This window comes from Theropithecus gelada, chromosome 15 (assembly GCF_003255815.1).
Source record: "Theropithecus gelada isolate Dixy chromosome 15, Tgel_1.0, whole genome shotgun sequence".
Taxonomy (NCBI): Eukaryota; Metazoa; Chordata; class Mammalia; order Primates; family Cercopithecidae; genus Theropithecus; species Theropithecus gelada.
The window spans coordinates 39575626-39593925 of NC_037683.1; the positions used below are offsets into that span (position 1 = coordinate 39575626).

General features: G+C 41.7%; 1 protein-coding gene across 1 annotated transcript; it reads left to right on the forward strand.

The window, feature by feature from the left end:
- Nucleotides 1–40: 40 nt before the first annotated feature.
- Nucleotides 41–15210, forward strand: ALDOB (aldolase, fructose-bisphosphate B). The gene is made up of 9 exons (XM_025360017.1): nt 41–156; nt 5290–5411; nt 6222–6433; nt 7685–7739; nt 8558–8718; nt 9561–9644; nt 10572–10746; nt 11152–11351; nt 14293–15210. Exons 2-9 carry the CDS (start codon nt 5300–5302, stop codon nt 14386–14388), a joined length of 1095 nt encoding a protein of 364 aa, XP_025215802.1. The 5' UTR covers nt 41–156; nt 5290–5299; the 3' UTR covers nt 14389–15210.
- Nucleotides 15211–18300: the final 3090 nt, after the last annotated feature.

Here is an 18300-nt window from a genome sequence, read left to right on the forward strand (position 1 = left end):
GGTCAAGGTAGAAAGGGGAGGGTAAACGTTGGAAAAAAAAAAAAACTTTAATGAGAAGTCTATAAAAATTGTGTGTTACCAAAGATCTGTCTTATTTGGCAGTTGCTGCCTCACTCACAGCTTTTGATACCTAGGAGGACTCTTCTCTCCCAAACTGTAAGTAAAAAAGCTTCCATTGTATACTTGGACTGCACCAGTGAATAAGGGGTTAATAATAGCACTAAGCTTATAGAAGGGAAGATTGGTTTGCCTTTGTTTTCGGGAAAAACTTTACGGTGGCTGAAAACGTAATGGCTCTGCTTGGAGGGAAATGCTTGTTTTCCTCTCTCTAAGCATAAACGCTCATTCACACCTTTCCTGGCTTTTTGAGAGGTGGCAAAATGCCCAAGATTGATTGCCAGTTACATATGTTACCTGAATAAGGCCCTTGTGAGTCTCTGATCTAGGAAAAACAACTTGAACACTTCTATGGTTAGGTTCTAATCAGTTTTTGAGATTCCTGTTCATTTCAACTCTCAACTCTCTTTTCACAACAACTACTTATTTTAGTGATTTATTTACATCTCAACTGCCTTATGTCATTTTCTACATTCTCTTCCCCCACCTACTGGTACTGACACTGAAGTTTCTTTGTCACAGAAACAAACTCTTGGAGTGTTTTACCCTTTGCCTTCACCCACTGCTCGAATGAGGAAATGCAACAGGGTTGGAAACTTCACAGAGCATAGTCGTCACTTGATTATGAATTTCCAAACCCTTCATGTTTGAAACTTTCCAGAACATTTTGCGCTGGCCCCAGAGATTGTGAAGACCCTACAGCTTAAGATAGTAGGAATAAAAAAGTTGTGTTTTTTTATACATCTGCTCTACTCTCTGAAAAATAGGCATTTGTGAGAATACGTTGCCTTTTTAAAAAATAAGTTCTCTTTAAACAGTTACCTAGGGCTCATTTTGGATGCACCAGAGCTTGAACTCTGCTGTCCTGCTATTCATCACTTTAGCTAAGGCACATCTGGGTAGCACCCAGGCCCAGGTTAGAGCCAAAGATACTGGGACAGGGAATGGGAAAAGGTTAATATCTAAGAAGTCCTTTGTCTTCAGTCCAAGTTTAGAGGAAAGAGCACCATTCAGGACTTGTTCTGGGCTGCTCCACATGTGTTGAAGGGCACTGGAAATCAGGTTGTCCTAGGGCTGCCCTAGATCATCCCACTGCCCTTGTCACTGGGACATTGGAGTGGATAATGAAGCTATGGGCATCTTTATGCATCATGTACAAAAGTGCTGCATGCAATGCCTAGAAATCACAGGCTTTCAATAAATAAGCCTCCTCACATTTGCCTTAAAAATCCATTTGTCTTGTACACAGAGAAGCAAACGAACTTTCTGCTGCCTTCTATTTCTCCAGGAATTAAATATCCATGTTACGAATAATTATGTTTTCACAGAACGTCTTCAAGGAAGGTAGAAGGAACCATACTATAGGATTCTATCTGCTATTTTGCTGAAGGATTAGAAATAGAATTCCAAGTCATAAGCCAGTAGGATGTAACTTGCAATCCTAGAACATCACAACTTAGAAGGCACATCAGACAGTCTCTCTGGCTTCAGTTTCCTCATCTCTAAAGTGACAGGGTTTACACAAATATCTCTGAGGTCATTTGTAGCTCTGTTTTTCTGTGGTTACCTTCTGTTGTTAGTACAACTTTCCTCCAGATTTATATACATTTTACCTGTTACACATATGTAATAAACTGTGTGATAAAAAAATGTATAAAATGAAATGTGGCTGGGTGCAGTGGCTCACGCCTGTAATCCCAGCACTTTGGGAGGCCAAGGTGGGAGGATCACATGAACTCAGGAGTTCAAGAAAACCCTGGGAAACATAGCAAGACTTTGTTTATACCAAAAATAAAAAATGAAAAAAATAGCTGGGCATGGTGGCAGGTGCCTGTAGCTTTCAGCTGCTTCGTGTCTGAGGTGGGAAGATCTCTTGAGCCCAGGAGGATGAGGCTTCAGTGAGTCACGATCGTGCCAGTGCACTCCAGGCTAGGCAACAGAGCAAGATCCTGTCTCAGAAAACAAAAAAGAAAGAAAGAAAAAGAAAAGAAATGTGAGAATCTCTCCACCCTACCGCATTCTTCAGAGGTAACTCCAGAGTTGTCACTCTTTCTTTCCATAGACACACACACAGTATGGGTATATATCATTTTTTAATTAAAAAATAGGAGGATAGTATATATTGCATGCTTCTCTGAAACTTGTTTTTCATTTAATAATATAATGTGAACAACTTTCCATCACACTGAAAAACGTTGGCTTGAGACCTCAGAGAGCAAAGGCTTAGGAATACTGAAATTGTTCCGTGTCATTGCCCATCCCAGGCTGGCCTCCAGTCTCCCTGTGGTGAACATTGGCCTGTGACCCTGTTTTATGATTAACAGAGAGGCGACATTTGTGCTAACGTGGTACAGACCTTTAATCCCGCTGTGGAAGTTTAACTCCCTGTAAACAGTATTAGTTTGAATTGACCTTTTCACTGTTATTCTGGTTGAGTCAGCACATCCAGATTGAAGAAAATAGTTTGGAAATAGGTAGTAAATAGAAACATAGAGGCCCCTTAGGTGATTTTTTTTAATTAAAAAAAGAGAATTAGTAATACATTGCATTTTATAGTGCTTTGTAAAGCTTTGTCATGTGTATCATGCAATTTAACAAACATATTTTGAGCAACTACAGTGAGCAAGGTGTTCACAGCTTGTATTTGCATTACCTGGCAAAGAGACAACCAGAACAGTGATTATCACCATTTAATCCATAGTGAACTGAGACTCAGGAAGCTGCCTGACTTGCCCGAGGTTCCAGTTAGATTAGGCAGAGACGGTTCTTAAACCTAGGTCTGTCTGATCTACTAGCAGCAAGCCTCTACATGAATGTGTCAGATGTTTATGAATAAGTAATGTCCACGGTGTAATCACCCACAGCCTAAGGTACTCCAGGGTGTCATCAAGGATGTTAGGAATCATCCAAAGGCCGTTTTTTTTTTTTTTCCATCAAACTCACTCTTTCCCTTGAATGGAAAGGAGTGCTGCCACTTATCTCAACTTGATGCCTTATTAGCTATTTGTCCTTGGACAAGTAATTTACACTCTCGTATATTCTTTCCTAATCTATTAAATGGGAGGGAAAAAGAGCCCAACCACCTTCTGGGATTATTTTGAAGAAAAATTATATAGTGCATGTAAAGACATTAGCAGAGTTCTTGACAATACATGATCACTTGTTATTATTATTATTGGGCTGATTTTTCCTTTTGTTTCATTAAGAAACCATCTTTCCTTTTCGGTAATTGTCAACTCCTTTGTGCAGATGCCTAAACTGAGAGAGAAAGTTTGCACCTTGCTCTGAAGATCACCCCCAAGTTGGCTTTTTTCAGCATGATGATCTGGAGGCCAGGTCCAAAGCTAAAAATCTTTTACTCCAATATTAGAGGCTAATATATAAACAGGGCAAAGATGCTCTGCTGGCGGCTGGAACGTAATGGGCCTTGGAAGGTCACCTTCTCTAGAAATTCTTGCCCACTAGCTTGTCCTATTACCCCAGTAACAGCACTGCAGTTTCATTCTTTTGGGTTAAGAAAAGAACCTCTGTTGAGGCCGGGCATGGTGGCTCAAGCCTGTAATCCCAGCACTTTGGGAGGCCGAGATGGGCGGATCACGAGGTCAGGAGATCGAGACCATCCTGGCTAACTCGGTGAAACCCCATCTCTACTAAAAAATACAAAAAACTAGCTGGGCGAGGTGGCAGGCGCCTGTAGTCCCAGCTACTCGGGAGGCTGAGGCAGGAGAATGGCATAAACCTGGGAGGCAGAGCTTGCAGTGAGCTGAGATCCAGCCACTGCACTCCAGCCTGGGCGACAGAGCGAGACTCCGTCTCAAAAAAAAAAAAAAAAAAAAAAAAGAACCTCTGTTGAAATGGAGAGGCAACAATGAGGTCATCAGTTACACCTTCTCATGAATTAGCTCAGTGGCCACTGGCTCTTTATATCAAGGGACAGAGTACTGACAGCCTACCCCAAAGGGATGCAGAAAGTGTAGAGAAATATATTTGTCATGAGGATAGGACTGGATAGGGACTCTGCTTCATCCTAGCTGGGACCTTAAACAAGTCAGTTAGCTTCTCTAAGTCTTAGTTTGCTCATTAATTAATGAAGATAATACCTGCTATAATTACCTCATTGCCAGTGGATCAAATGAGACCTGAGGTGTCCCTGGGCTTCCAGGAAGTAATATGTAGACATGGAGCATCCACCCCGTGCTGAGTGTATTGGAGGGAGAGAAGATGAGAGAAAGGAGGAGACCCGGGGATTGGATAGGAAGGTACCCAAGATAATCTTCACTACCACTTTTCCTTTGGTAGCCCAACCTATGCAAAAAGCACTCTTTGTAACACCCAAAGTGAGGGCTCTTTGAGTTTGCATTTTCAAGATTAACCCAAAGTGGCAGCCAAACAGGGGCAACAATCCCCTTCAGAGCACCACCAGTATGGAGGCTGCTTGGTTAGGGGGTCTTCAAGCCAGAGTCTCCCCTTGCTAAAGCAGTGAAGCTGGAGCAGGGACTGCCATACAACTTTAGCATCCTCATAGGCAGTGAGAAACCTGAGCCCAGAGGCACTTAGGAAACATCCTCTCTGGTCTGCCCCAAGGGGTTTCATAGATGGTTGAATATAAGGAAAAAGAAACTTGCACCCAACTCTCTGTAGTCCGAGGCCAAAGGGAACTTAGCTTCAAGACTATGTATAGATTTATCCTTTCAAGCTTGTTGCCTGGAGAATAATCTGTTGGAACTACAGACTAACAGAGCAAAGTGGAGGATAACTGCAGAGGCCAAGAGTGTCATTGTCCTAGCCTCAAGCCATTATGGAAATACAGTGGCACCAGGAGTCCACAGCACAGAGAGACAGTCCATTACTGCAGTTCCCTCTATTAGTCGTATTTTAGTGGGTCACTAATTAGTTCGTTCAGTGTTTGAATTAGTGATTCCAAAGGTCTCCTGGAAAGCATTCTGTCTAGGATCACCATGAACATTCAGCATCCCACCTTCATTCATTGTGGCTAATTGCAACTAATAAGTGACGGGGGAAAAACACACCTCATTTGTTTATCCAGCTGTGGAAATAGGCCAGAGGTGTCACAGCAGTCTGCATAGCATGTCTGCACCCCAACTGTCTTGATCATGCATCCATCCGAGCCACCCACGGTTCTGTGCACAACTCTCCTACACTCTTTTCCAGACCTGTCGCGATGGCCCACCAATTTCCAGCCCTCACCCAGGAGCAGAAGAAGGAGCTCTCAGAAATTGCCCATAGCATTGTTGCCAATGGAAAGGGGATCCTGGCTGCAGATGAATCTGTAGGTAAGTGTAAAAAGGAGTCCCATCATATAACAACATATTATTTTTTCTACACTTAGCAAAAACAGCTTGATAATCATATTCTTTATGGAAGTAAAGGTTTATGTACACAGGAGTGGGAGCAGAAGACTCAGTAAGCATAGAACTTTTGAGTCCTGTAAGTAGTAGGCACATTCCTGAAAGCCAAGGAAAGAGGCTCAAGCCCTTCATTTTAAGGCCCTTTGCCAGGGGTCATTTGAATCCAGCCTTGTAGTAAGGCCAGAAACTTAGTAACTAGCGTAAAGTCAGATACACAGGCATCTGCTGCTAGTGAGAAGTCAGTTTAAAGTCAGTCCAGTCGGGAAAGGCAGGAAAGTATCTGCATCTGGAATAGGACAGGGCTTATGGATGGGAGAAACTCAGGATGACACAAGGGAAAGCTGTGGCAGAGTTGCACAATCTGCCATAAAACGACAGAACCCTGAGAATCAAGAGCGTGCCCCATCCCTCCTTCTGTATGTACATCCAGAGAGACTGAGGACTGGAACAGGGAGGCTAAAGAGGCCTGAGGGCCTTACATATCCACCTGGACCTGATGGTGGCTTCCACCCTGACCTCTATATGCCCAGCCCACACACTCCCTAACCAGCAACCTGATAGCAACCAGGGTCTTCTCCCTGGAACACAAAAAATTGAGGCAAGAACTTTGACTATCTGAAAAAAGGAAGGGAGTCTTGCTTTCCACCGTGGTGAAGGTCTCTGAGATGATGTGGAGAAGGCTGACAGGAAAGCCCTGGCTTGCTCCTTATGCTGCCCTCGGCCCTCCCACCATAGGTACCATGGGGAACCGCCTGCAGAGGATCAAGGTGGAAAACACCGAAGAGAACCGCCGGCAGTTCCGAGAAATCCTCTTCTCTGTGGACAGTTCCATCAACCAGAGCATCGGGGGTGTGATCCTTTTCCATGAGACCCTCTACCAGAAGGACAGCCAGGGAAAGCTGTTCAGAAACATCCTCAAGGAAAAGGGGATCGTGGTGGGAATCAAGGTGAACACCTCCATTCACACCTCACGTCTGCTTTGTCCTAGGCAAACTCCCAGTACACTGGCAAGAGTGGGGCCAACACTCTGAACATTCTCCTCATCTAATTTCTCTTCTCACCCTTTTCCATCATCATCTTCCCACAGAGAACCAGATCTTCTTCTAGATTTTTCCTCCAGTGCCCTCTTCTTTCACTCAAGTTTTCTACACATTCTTAATCTCTTTGCATCTCAATCTCATTTCTTAAAATGGGAAGCTACCTCATGATGTTCTTACAGGGATGAAATGACTAAAAGTTTCTAGGCTGGACATGGTTGCTTACGGCTGTAATCCCAGTACTTTGGAAGCCAAAGGCAAGAGGGTCGCTTGAGCTCAGGAGTTTGAGACCAGACTGAGCAACACAGCGAGACCTTGTCTCTACTAAAAATAAAAAATAGTAGCCAGGTGTATTGGTGCATGCCTGTAGTCCCAGCTACTCAGGAGGCTGAGGTGGAAACATTGATCACCTGAGCGCTGGAGGTTGAGGTTGGAGTGAGCTGTGGTCATACCACTGCACTCCAGTCTGGATGGCAGAGTGAGACCCTGTCTCAAAAAAAAAAAAAAAAAAAAAAGAAAAAAGGAAAAGAAAAGAAAAAAAAAAGAAAAAGTTTATATTGCATAATTATTCACTTAATGGTAACTGTTATAATTATTAAAGCATTTACTATTCTATCTTATAACTAGGTCTTCCAATAGTGCATAAACTTCTCAAAAGTGAAAACTAATATCCATTGAATAAGAGTGTTTACCATTCCAAGAACTCATTTAATTCTCATAACTTCTGGTAGTAGACTCAATTATCACCCTTATTTAGAGATGAAGTGAGAAAACTGAACTATGAAGAGTAACATAACTTGCCCACACAGCAAGGCAAGGTCAGAGCCAGTTTAGGCTAATTCTCGAGCTCATGACTTTGACTTTTGCTATGTAGAGAGTAGAGGTTGTATCCTTAATTCTCTTTACCTCCTGTACTAACACAATACCTGGTGTATACAGGTGCTCAATAAATGTTAGGGTAGACACTCTCACATTGTACCTTCCAGGTAACTTCCCTTCTGCTATGGACTGAACTGGGTCCCCCACAATGACTAATACACTTTGCTAATTCAACTCCTTGTCTGTAAAAGATGCAAACTATTAGTTAGTTCCAAGAGTTCTGCTTGTGTTTTCCTGACATCTGACACCTGTTAATTATTTGTTAATTATTTGTATCCACAGTTAGACCAAGGAGGTGCTCCCCTTGCAGGAACAAACAAAGAAACCACCATTCAAGGTAAGGATATTGCCCACTGAGATGAATCATGCCAGTGTAAGCTAGAAATGAAGCCAAGTAAAGAAGGAAGCAAGGGAAAACAAAACACAACTATTACACTGGTCTTTGAGCCACACATACCTGATTTTCAATACCAGCTCCTCCATTTAACAACTGTGACCTTGGGCCAGTCACTGAAATATTCTGACCCTCAGTTCTCCTATCTCGAAATGGAGTAACTGTTGTAGGGATTAATTTACACAATGTATATAAGGTGCTTACCACAGTCCCTTGGACAAAGAAGATTAAACTCTGCACCTGGAAGTATTACTTTTATAAAAATATTTAGCAGCAGTAGAGTGGAAAGGCCCCACACTTTGAGTCAGACACACCTGGGTTTGAATCCTGGTTCTATCACATGCTACCTAGATAATTTTGCAAGGTACTTCTGCCCAAGTAGACAAGCATTAACTCACAACATTGTGTTATCTAAGCAGAATTTGAGTCCCAGCTCTGTCACTCTTCAACAGTTCAAACTTGGTAAAGTCGCTTAACCATTAGGAGCCTCAGTTTCCACATTTGTAAAATGAGTATCATATTAACTATTGGTTTCTTCTATCTAGATATGGAGTAGATAGTATTTATATCAAAACACTATTTATTAAATCTAGGTCTCGTGGTTCAGTGTTGTGATTAATGCTGATATGCTTGGCTGTTTTCAGTCCTCAAGCTCAGTGGATTGAAAGCTTAGCCAAGGGAGAACTCCTTCACTTTATGAGAGACCTCATGGATCTGGTACAAAGGTGTGAAGAAGCCTTTCTCTCTTTTGTGACTTGCAGGGCTTGATGGCCTCTCAGAGCGCTGTGCTCAGTACAAGAAAGATGGCGTTGACTTTGGGAAATGGCGTGCTGTGCTGAGGATTGCCGACCAGTGTCCATCCAGCCTCGCTATCCAGGAAAACGCCAATGCCCTGGCTCGCTACGCCAGCATCTGTCAGCAGGTGCTCTGCCTTCCCCTTGGGCTGAAAAACAGTAGGCTAGAGTTTTCTTCAGAGCTTTTCTTTTCTATTATATTGTAACCACACATGGACCTCCTTTTCCGTCACCAGTATATCCTAGTGGCATTTTTCACAACGGTTGCTATAGCCAACTGTGGTAGGGAGAGATTTGGTTCCAGAAGCCAGTAGGAGTCCAACTAAGCTATGAGTTCAAAGGATAATGTCATCAACTGCTGCCCTCTGTCAAAGTTCCTAAAGCTGTCTTATAAGTGATCGGGCTTTTGAGGCCAGGGAACTTGGTTGTCTATTCTCCGTAACATCCAAGACATGATCCTCTTAGATTCCTAGCTGAAGAGTGACAGCTCTGACCGAGTTTCAATCCAAATAATTCCATGGAGGATGGTGACCAGATGCTAAAGTTTCCAACACATACTAAAATGTCTCTGGGTCCAAGTTAAGTTTGATTTTCTTCTGTGAGTACTATGTTGGGGTTACTAGAGTTGTAGACAGCTGGGATTCCCAATTAGAACTATAAACACTGCTTGAATTTCCTCACTAACCCACCTTAGAGACATCTTTCTTAATGATTTATGCTTAGATGCCCTAAAAAGGCAGTAGCTAGGTTCTGAGGCACCTAGAATAGTCTCTAGAAAGAGATACAGAAATTATGGTTTTGTATTTAGTTTTTACCCCATTCTGAAAAAATCTACTGCCTTTAAGTCACCTATATAGTATTTCTCCATAATGGCTTCAATTTATACCAATTGCAACTGTTGAATCTCCTCCTAAGGAAAGGATAACAATGATCAGAGCTTCACTTTTGCTTCCCTGATTTTCCTTTTTAGAATGGACTTGTACCTATTGTTGAACCAGAGGTAATTCCTGATGGAGACCATGACCTGGAACACTGCCAGTACGTTACTGAGAAGGTAAGTTTTAAATATGAAGTTCCCAATTCTAGCTGAAAAATCTTAGTTTTAGGTAACAGCTGTTACTTAACATATAACAGCTGTTATATTTGAAGTAGTCTTTAGGATGGATAGCATTGAGAAGGTAGGGAGGTGCTCGTCAGCCCTTCACTTTTTTGGTACATGGTATGCTCCATATAGAAAAAGCACAGGAGTTGCAGTACCAAGACTTGGGTGGGAGAATCCGCGTTTCCACTTGTGGGTTCTTGGGCAAGTCATATTATCTCTTTTGACTTCAATTCGATTACATGTACACAAAGAAATTTTAAAATAAGACACATGGCTCAAACGAGAACATGTAATTAGAGAGTACTTTATTCCATCTGACTTTCTAAATTAGCCACAGTATATCTGAAAGAGGGTGGTTCTATTCACACACTGTGGGAAAGTAGGAGAGTCATAATGTCATCTGACCTTAGTTTCCCTACTTGGAAAATTATGTGCACTGAAATGCAATCTAAAAGCACTTGCGCCTCTAAAATGTATGCTTATATGACTACTCAGCTTCTGTAAACATGGACAGTGGAGGCCTGTTTAGATGACCCCAAATAACTGAAGCAATGCAGTCTCAATAAGGAATGACATTGACCATGGGAGTAATAGAAAGAAAGGAATGAAGGGCTTCTAGGAAGCAGAGCCATGCCCGTCATTCATGCAGTGAATGAGAAGCTAGATTAGGGGTGATGAAGACAGGCCAGTTTGGTTGTGCTCAGTGGCTATGGATAGCAACACATTGGTCTGATGAGGCCTGGAGGCTGGCTCAGAAGCTTTTGCCAAGCAGCAAATGAGAATTCCTTCATCCTGCCTCCCTGCAGTGTAAATGTGCCAACGTCAGGTGACTCTAAGTCTAGCTTTGAGTTTCACCTGGTGGGACCTCTTGTCCTTCAGGTCCTGGCTGCTGTCTACAAGGCCCTGAATGACCATCATGTTTACCTGGAGGGCACCCTGCTAAAGCCCAACATGGTGACTGCTGGACACGCCTGCACCAAGAAGTATACTCCAGAGCAAGTGGCTATGGCCACCGTAACAGCTCTCCACCGTACCGTTCCTGCAGCTGTTCCTGGTAAGGCCTTCTTTCTTCTCTAACTCAAGGTCTTAGCCCTCATTCTTTGGAGAGCTACTCGTGTTTGTCCAGAAATCTGCTTCTATTCATGAAACAAACCTCTGTTATCTCACAGGCAGCCAGCACTTCTCCTCACACTTCAGAATACCAAGCATCCCAAGTCTACCCAGATGCCCACAATCCATGTATTTCTTCAACATTTCACTGCCTTCCTTACGTATTTCAAACTCTTCTCTCTAGCCCAACTAGCTTCAGCAAAAGCAAACTGATTTCTCTGACCCGGTTCAGGCAAATTAAGCAGAGAAAAGACTGAGACATTACTTTTCTGGTAGGTTCATTGCTTGCTTTCTCAAGCAGGGTACATAAGGTGGGACTAATAGAGTGAAATGGCTTCTCTCCTACCAGGCATCTGCTTTTTGTCTGGTGGCATGAGTGAAGAGGATGCTACTCTCAACCTCAATGCTATCAACCTTTGCCCTCTACCAAAGCCCTGGAAACTAAGTTTCTCTTATGGACGGGCCCTCCAGGCCAGTGCACTGGCTGCCTGGGGTGGCAAAGCTGCAAACAAGGAGGCAACCCAGGAGGCTTTTATGAAGCGGGCCGTGGTAAGATGCTGCTACCTCTTATCTACTTGATGGTGTTCACATTTGGGGCTTGACTTTCTGACATGGAGAAGCATTGTTTTCTTCAGGCCAAGAAGGTATCTACTTCTATTAGTGTCTCTTAGGCATTTGAAAATGTGGCAGTAGAGGTCAGTATGAGGATTGAGGCTAGAGAGAGTTTTGAATTATCCACACTGGTAGTATAGTTGATGAAAGGAGACTGAAGGACAATTTCAACAAACACTTCAGAGAGAAGGAGATAAGAGGATCAAGAACTGAATCTAGGATACTTTTTACTTTGGGAAGATGAAGAAGAGAAGCAACTAAGAAAAGCAGCAATTATATCGTAGGGTGAACCAAGCATTCTGGGAACAAAGAGTGAATAATTTATTTTTCTTTCTTTCGTGTTTGTTTGTTTGTTTTGAGATGGAGTGTTACTCTGTCACCCAGGCTGGAGTACAGTGGCACAATCTCAGCTCGCTGCAACCTCCACCTCCTAGATTCAAGCCATTCTTCTGCCTCAGCCTCCTGAGCAGCTGGGACTACAGGCAGGCACCACCATATCTGGCTAATTTCTGTATTTTTTAGTAGAGACGGGGTTTCACCATGTCGGCCATGCTGGTCTCAAACTCCTGACCTCAGGTGATCTGCCCGCCTCAACCTCCCAAAGTGCTGAGATTACAGACGTGAGCCACCGCACCCAGCCAAGTAAAGAATTTCAAAGGGCTAATAATAACATGCTATAGAGAGATTCAAAACAAAGGTCAAGAAAAGACACTGAGATAGGCATTTAGGAGCATATCAGTGACCCTCACTGAAACAGCTTCAATAAAGAGGAAAGGGAAGGTGCCCATTCAAGAAGCTTTTCAGAAAAAGACCCAGAAAGGTTGCCAGGAGAAATGGGGACCAACGAAGTTTTTATTCAAATAATAACCAAAATTTAAAAAATACCCTTTATGAGCCGAGAACTGGGGTGAACAAATCAGACATAGCCATGTCCTCCAGGAAGCTTGGAGTTTAGCCAAATAGGAGAGAGCTTTGCATACTTAAATGTAAAGAAAGAGGAACCAGAGGAGACAGTAAAGATGAGGAGAGTGGGGATAATTGAGTGGAGACGAACTCAGAGGAGCAGGACTGCATGAGACTCAATATTAAGCATAGGTGGCACAGCTGGTGTACGACAAAAAGGAGGGAAGAGGCAGAAAAGAGAATATGGTTGGAATCAGCTCTATATAAGTCAAGAGATGTAGCAGTTGATGACTGATTACAGTTGAGGGTATCTGCTGAGAATGATGAAGAAATGGAAATTTCAATACTGACAGTCGGAAAGGGTAGAAAAGCAGTTAAAGGAACTTGTTAGGAAATTGATCACACATTATGGCCAGACATGGTCAAGCATCAGGTAAGGTGCAGCTGAAATAAGAGTGAGTGTGTGGTAGCTTCATTCCTGAATTTTCCTAACAGCTGTCTAAAGCATGCAGGAAGATTCAGATAAACCTGAATGCAAAATAGCAGGGTAGAAGAGTGAAAGTTTAATAGGAAGATAGAATAGTGACAAACTTTACCAATAGCCTCTGTTAGCTTGCTGACCATAGAGGAAGCCAGGCAAGGAACCAAGAGTAGTCAGCAGTGTGGTGATGAGGCCCTAAAGGGAAGGAAGGCCCCAGGGAAGCTAAATAATCATCTCACAGGCATAAGAGAGGTATGAGATTTTCAAAGTAGTGTTTTACCTTGACTGTGGAAAGCAGAGTGCAGCGGTGCTGCTGCATGGCTGATGGATTGAGGAGACCTAGCTCACATGATGGAGGGATTGTGAAAGCGCAGCTCATAGGGACATCCACACAGAAGAAGGGAAGCTGAGTTTATCATCAAGGATGGTGCTTCCCAAGCTCCAGTGTGGATCTGAATCACTTGAAGGACTTGGTTTTGTTGTAATCTTTTATATTTACACATAATAATTGTATACATTTATGGGGCATCTGTGATTTTTTATATACGCATAAAATGTTTAATGATCAAATCAGGATAATTAGGGTATTCACTCCAAATATTTATTATTTATTTGAGTTGGGAACATTCCAAATCTTCTCTTCTAGCTATTTTAAAATATGTAATAAATCATCGTTTACTATAATCACCTTACTGTTCTATCGAACACTAGAACTTTATTCCTTCTCTCTAACTGTATTTTTGTACCCGTTAGCAACCTCTTTTCATTTCCCCGACCCTCACTTGAAGCGCTTGTTAAAAATGCAGCTTATGGGTCTCACCCACTGAGTTTCTAATTCAGTAGGTCTGGGGTAAGGCCAGGGAGTTTCTATTTCTAACATGTTCCTAAGGGATGCTGGTAGACCATGAAACACACTTGGAGAACCATTGATGTAAAATGTAGAAATAAGTCCTGGAGACAACAGACAATAGCAACACTGACTGGAAGAAGTGGTACCACTGAGTGACATTCAAATATTATCATAAGTTTCATAATTCTGAATTTATCTTTAACTGGAATGTATACAGGAAAGCAAATGATACTATGATAACAACTAAATAAAAATTACATATTCTTCTAGACCAATATAGGTCAAAAATGGAAATATTTAAAAAATAAACATGTTTTTCTTTTGGTATAGTGTACTATACTAGTGAGAAATTTCTCAACTTCAGTTTCCAGTACTGTTGCTGCAATATTGTTGGTACTGAACAGAGATTTCCCCAGTAACTGACACAAACCTCAACCTTACCAAAGAAATGCTCAGAAAACTGGGATAAAAAGGGGAGACACTTGATAGAAGGGGATGGTGTCAGCAGCAATATTCAGCAACATCGCTGTTAAAAAGAAGAAAATCTGAGTGAAGGTTTGGCTGGTTTCCCATGAGAAGTAGACAGGGTCAAGGTGGGGTCACATTTACTCTAACTCGTCTCCTTTCTCATATTTGTCTTCTAGGCTAACTGCCAGGCGGCCAAAGGACAGTACATTCACACGGGCTCTTCCGGGGCTGCTTCCACCCAGTCGCTCTTCACAGCCTGCTACACTTACTAGGGTCCAATGCTCGCCAGCCTAGCTCCAGCGCTTCTAGTAGGAGGGTTGAATGGGAGCAACTTTTCCTCCAATCCTGGAAATTCGACACAATTAGATTTGAACTGCTGGAAATACAACAGATATTAAATCTTAAGTACAATGGGGAGAAAAAACAAATCAGTTATTGAAACATAAAAATGAATACCAAGGATCTAATCAAATTTCACACAGCAGTTTCCTTGCAACACTTTCAGCTCCCCATGCTCCAGAATACCCACCCAAGAAAATAATAGGCTTTAAAACAGTATCGGCTTCTCATCCAAAGAACAGCTGCTGATTGAAACACCTCATTAGCTGAGTGTAGAGAAGTTCATCTTATGAAACAGTCTTAGCAGTGGTAGGTTGGGAAGCAGATAGCTGCAACCAAAAAAGAAATAAATATTCTATAAACCTTCAGCTGCTATCGGGTTTCACTTTTCTGCTCTTGTTGTCCAAAGACTCAGTGTATTTCATTACTTTTGACTCTACTAGACATGACTGGGTTTCAACAGTAAAGGTCTTCAACTCTGGCTATTCATTGGAATCAAGTCGCAAAATTTTAAAAACTCTGATGCTCAGGCCACACCCCAGCTCAATTAAATCAGAAACTCTAGACCTAGGATCCTCTATTAGATTTCTTAAAGTTCCCTCTGATTCCAATGTACAGTCAAGTTTGAGAACTACCAATCTAAATTTCAAGTTTGAGGGTATTTGAAAATTTAAAGCCATTCACAATACGAAGACAGCTAAAAATGTAGAATGATTTTGAGCAACTTGTGGAGTGTAATAAGATAATTCATGTGACTTCAATGCTTGGAGCATTCCTCTTCAAGTGGCCCAGATTTGGTGAAACAGGACTACCTTGTCATCTGCACGTCCAGGTACATTTCGTAGTTTTGCAGTAAATAATATTCACATAATGATACTGTATTGACTTTCAATTTTCAGAATTAACCTACAGTTAAAGCACTTAAGACAATCAGAGTTATAAAAGAGAATTTAAATATTATGACTTTGGACAGTGTAAAAGTAATGATTTAACTGACAGAAGCGGGAAATATAAGGAGGAGAAGAAGTGGAGGAAAGCAAAGAGAGTCAGGAATACTACTTAAAACTGATGGGTTAAGAAATAGTGCTTTAATTCTATTTAAGTAATAAAGGAAAAGGATATAAATCATTAAAATATATATCTAAAATTAAAATATGATAGTATGCTAAATTTCTTACCTTGAATAATACAAAGACAAATGGTATTGTATAGATTAACAAATGAAGTAACAGAGGCTTAACATATTATTTAGAGGAATAAGACAGAATTAGCCAAAGGGGCTTACTCTTAAGGAGAAAGACCTGGGAGTGGGGGCACAGGAGAGATGACTTTTCCTTATTACCTGCCCTCTACAGTATTTGAATGTTTATTTCCATGTACTTGTCATTACTTTTCTAAAAGCAACTATATTCATACAAGCAACTCAAGCCTGTATTAGAGATCTATTAAGCCCATGGTTTTCATTTTACAGATGATAAAACAAAGCCCAGAGAACTAAAATTACTTACGGAGGGTCAAACATTTATGGTAGAGCTGAGAGATTAAAATTCATGTCTTCTAAATTCAGGTCTCTTGCTCATAAAATGGACACACAGCCAGAGATCTTACAGGGCAAGGCTACAGGCTGTGTTCAATATCTCTGCCACCCGTGGCGTAGGTCTTGTACATTTCTCCTTGTACATTTCAGTCAATCATCAAGCATTTCATGTCCTACTATGTGCCAAGCTGTCCTAAAAGCTGGTAGGTAACACCTTGTGAGACAAAGCTTTTCTTCCAGATAATTTTTATCTAGATCTTACTCAGCATTGCTAAATTCTTTAGATATTTTAAGAGGTATCTAAAGAAACCTCTTAGATTCTTATCAGTTAAGCATGAATTTATAATCAAGGATGAGTTACTTGTATATTTTGGTCAAGGCTGAATTACATTTTACTGGGAATGAGGATTTATATAATGCATTTTCCTGGCTATCATCTGATATATTTTCCCTACTAAAGGACTACAGTTGTCTTTGAAATCTCAATCCCAGTAATTTCCTCCTTTCAGGGTAATATGCAGACAAGTGTTTCACAAGGCTACAGACTTCAATTTCGCTGTGATTTCTGAGTGAGTATTTAGTGGCTTTCCAGCTTTGGTTACTTTGTCAGATTTATTTTAGTAGTTATTAAACACCTACTAAAACTAAAACCTGGTACTAGACATGAAAAATAGAGAAATTTCAGCTTTAGGGCACACCAGACAATTAAGCTTAAATAGCTAAGCAAGAAACACACAAACCATTGACTGGGGGTTGGTAAGTGGGAAGGAGAGTCAGGGTGTAGAATCAGATGTCTGGGTGTAGGAAAGGGAGATGACATTCAGGTTGGACATCACAGGAAAGCAAAAGAAGGGAACTCACACACAGGATACTGCCTGTATGTAAGAAAACACATTCATAAGTCACTGGGAGAAGATGACATTTTGAAGCTATCAAGAGCTAAAGCCACACAAACACACAAATGACTAAGTTCTGGAAAGAATAAAAAGAGGAATTTGTTTTTGCTCTGAAGAGGGAAGAGGGAAAGAAGGAAAGGAATGAGCAAGAAAATGAGGGAAGAGAGGAGGAAATGAGAAAGGAAGGAAAAGGAGGAGGCAGGAAAGAAGCTAGGGCAATATGTAATTGTGAGGAGGTGACGGGCTTTTGAGAAGGAGGATAACTATTATTTTTATTTTTTATTTATTTATTTTTTTTGAGACGGAGTCTCGCTCTGTCGCCCAGGCTGGAGTGCAGTGGCCGGATCTCAGCTCACTGCAAGCTCCGCCTCCCGGGTTTACGCCATTCTCCTGCCTCAGCCTCCCGAGTAGCTGGGACTACAGGCGCCTGCCACCTCGCCCGGCTAGTTTTTTGTATTTTTTAGTAGAGACGGGGTTTCACCATGTTAGCCAGGATGGTCTTGATCTCCTGACCTCGTGATCCGCCCGTCTCGGCCTCCCAAAGTGCTGGGATTACAGGCTTGAGCCACCGCGCCCGGCCGAGGATAACTATTATTAAGCAATCTAAAGATACTGTCTTCTTGTGAGGAAAAACTGAGTTTCCCATTTGAGTCTACATACATCATGCTTTATAAAAACAAGGTACTGAGATGATTCGTAATGATTCATAATGTGAATTAATTTAGGAGAAACAAAAAACAACCGTGACAGTGAGAAGATAAGCTTCTAGAAACTTGCAGAAATCTTGGAGTGAGCTTTAGGCAAAGCAGAAATGGGAGTTCCAGATCATCTGATTTAGCCCTCCTGGAATGAAATACTCCAGCTGCCGTCTAGATGTCACTCACAGCGACAGAGGAGAAAACTGGGGTCCAGCATGCTAAAGAAGTTTTCCAAGGTCACATAACCAGTTGGTGGTGAGATTTAGGCTAGTGTGATTTGCAAAGTCCTCTTGGGTGGAAGTACTCAGGGTTCTTCAAAGCACAGGTTCTGGAGTCAGACAGCATAGATTCAAATGCCAGCCCTGTCACTTACTAGCCATGTGACCTTGGACACATTATACCTTTCTGTCTTTCAGTTTCGTCATCACCAAAATAAGAAAAAGTACATGATCACATATTGTTGAAAGAATAAATAAGTTAATACATCTCAATAACAAGTTCACAATCTCTTATTCACAATTCTGAAATCTAAAAACTCTGAAGACCAAGAGTTTTCTTGTAAGTTTTAGTAAATTATTTGGTGGCAAAACCTGACCTGAACCTGTTATCTTTACTCCATTTGAGATGCAGCAATATTAACATGCTTGATTGCAGGTGCTTCCTCAGACCCTGAAGAGGGAGTTATACGATATATAGCACAAGCAATATATTTAC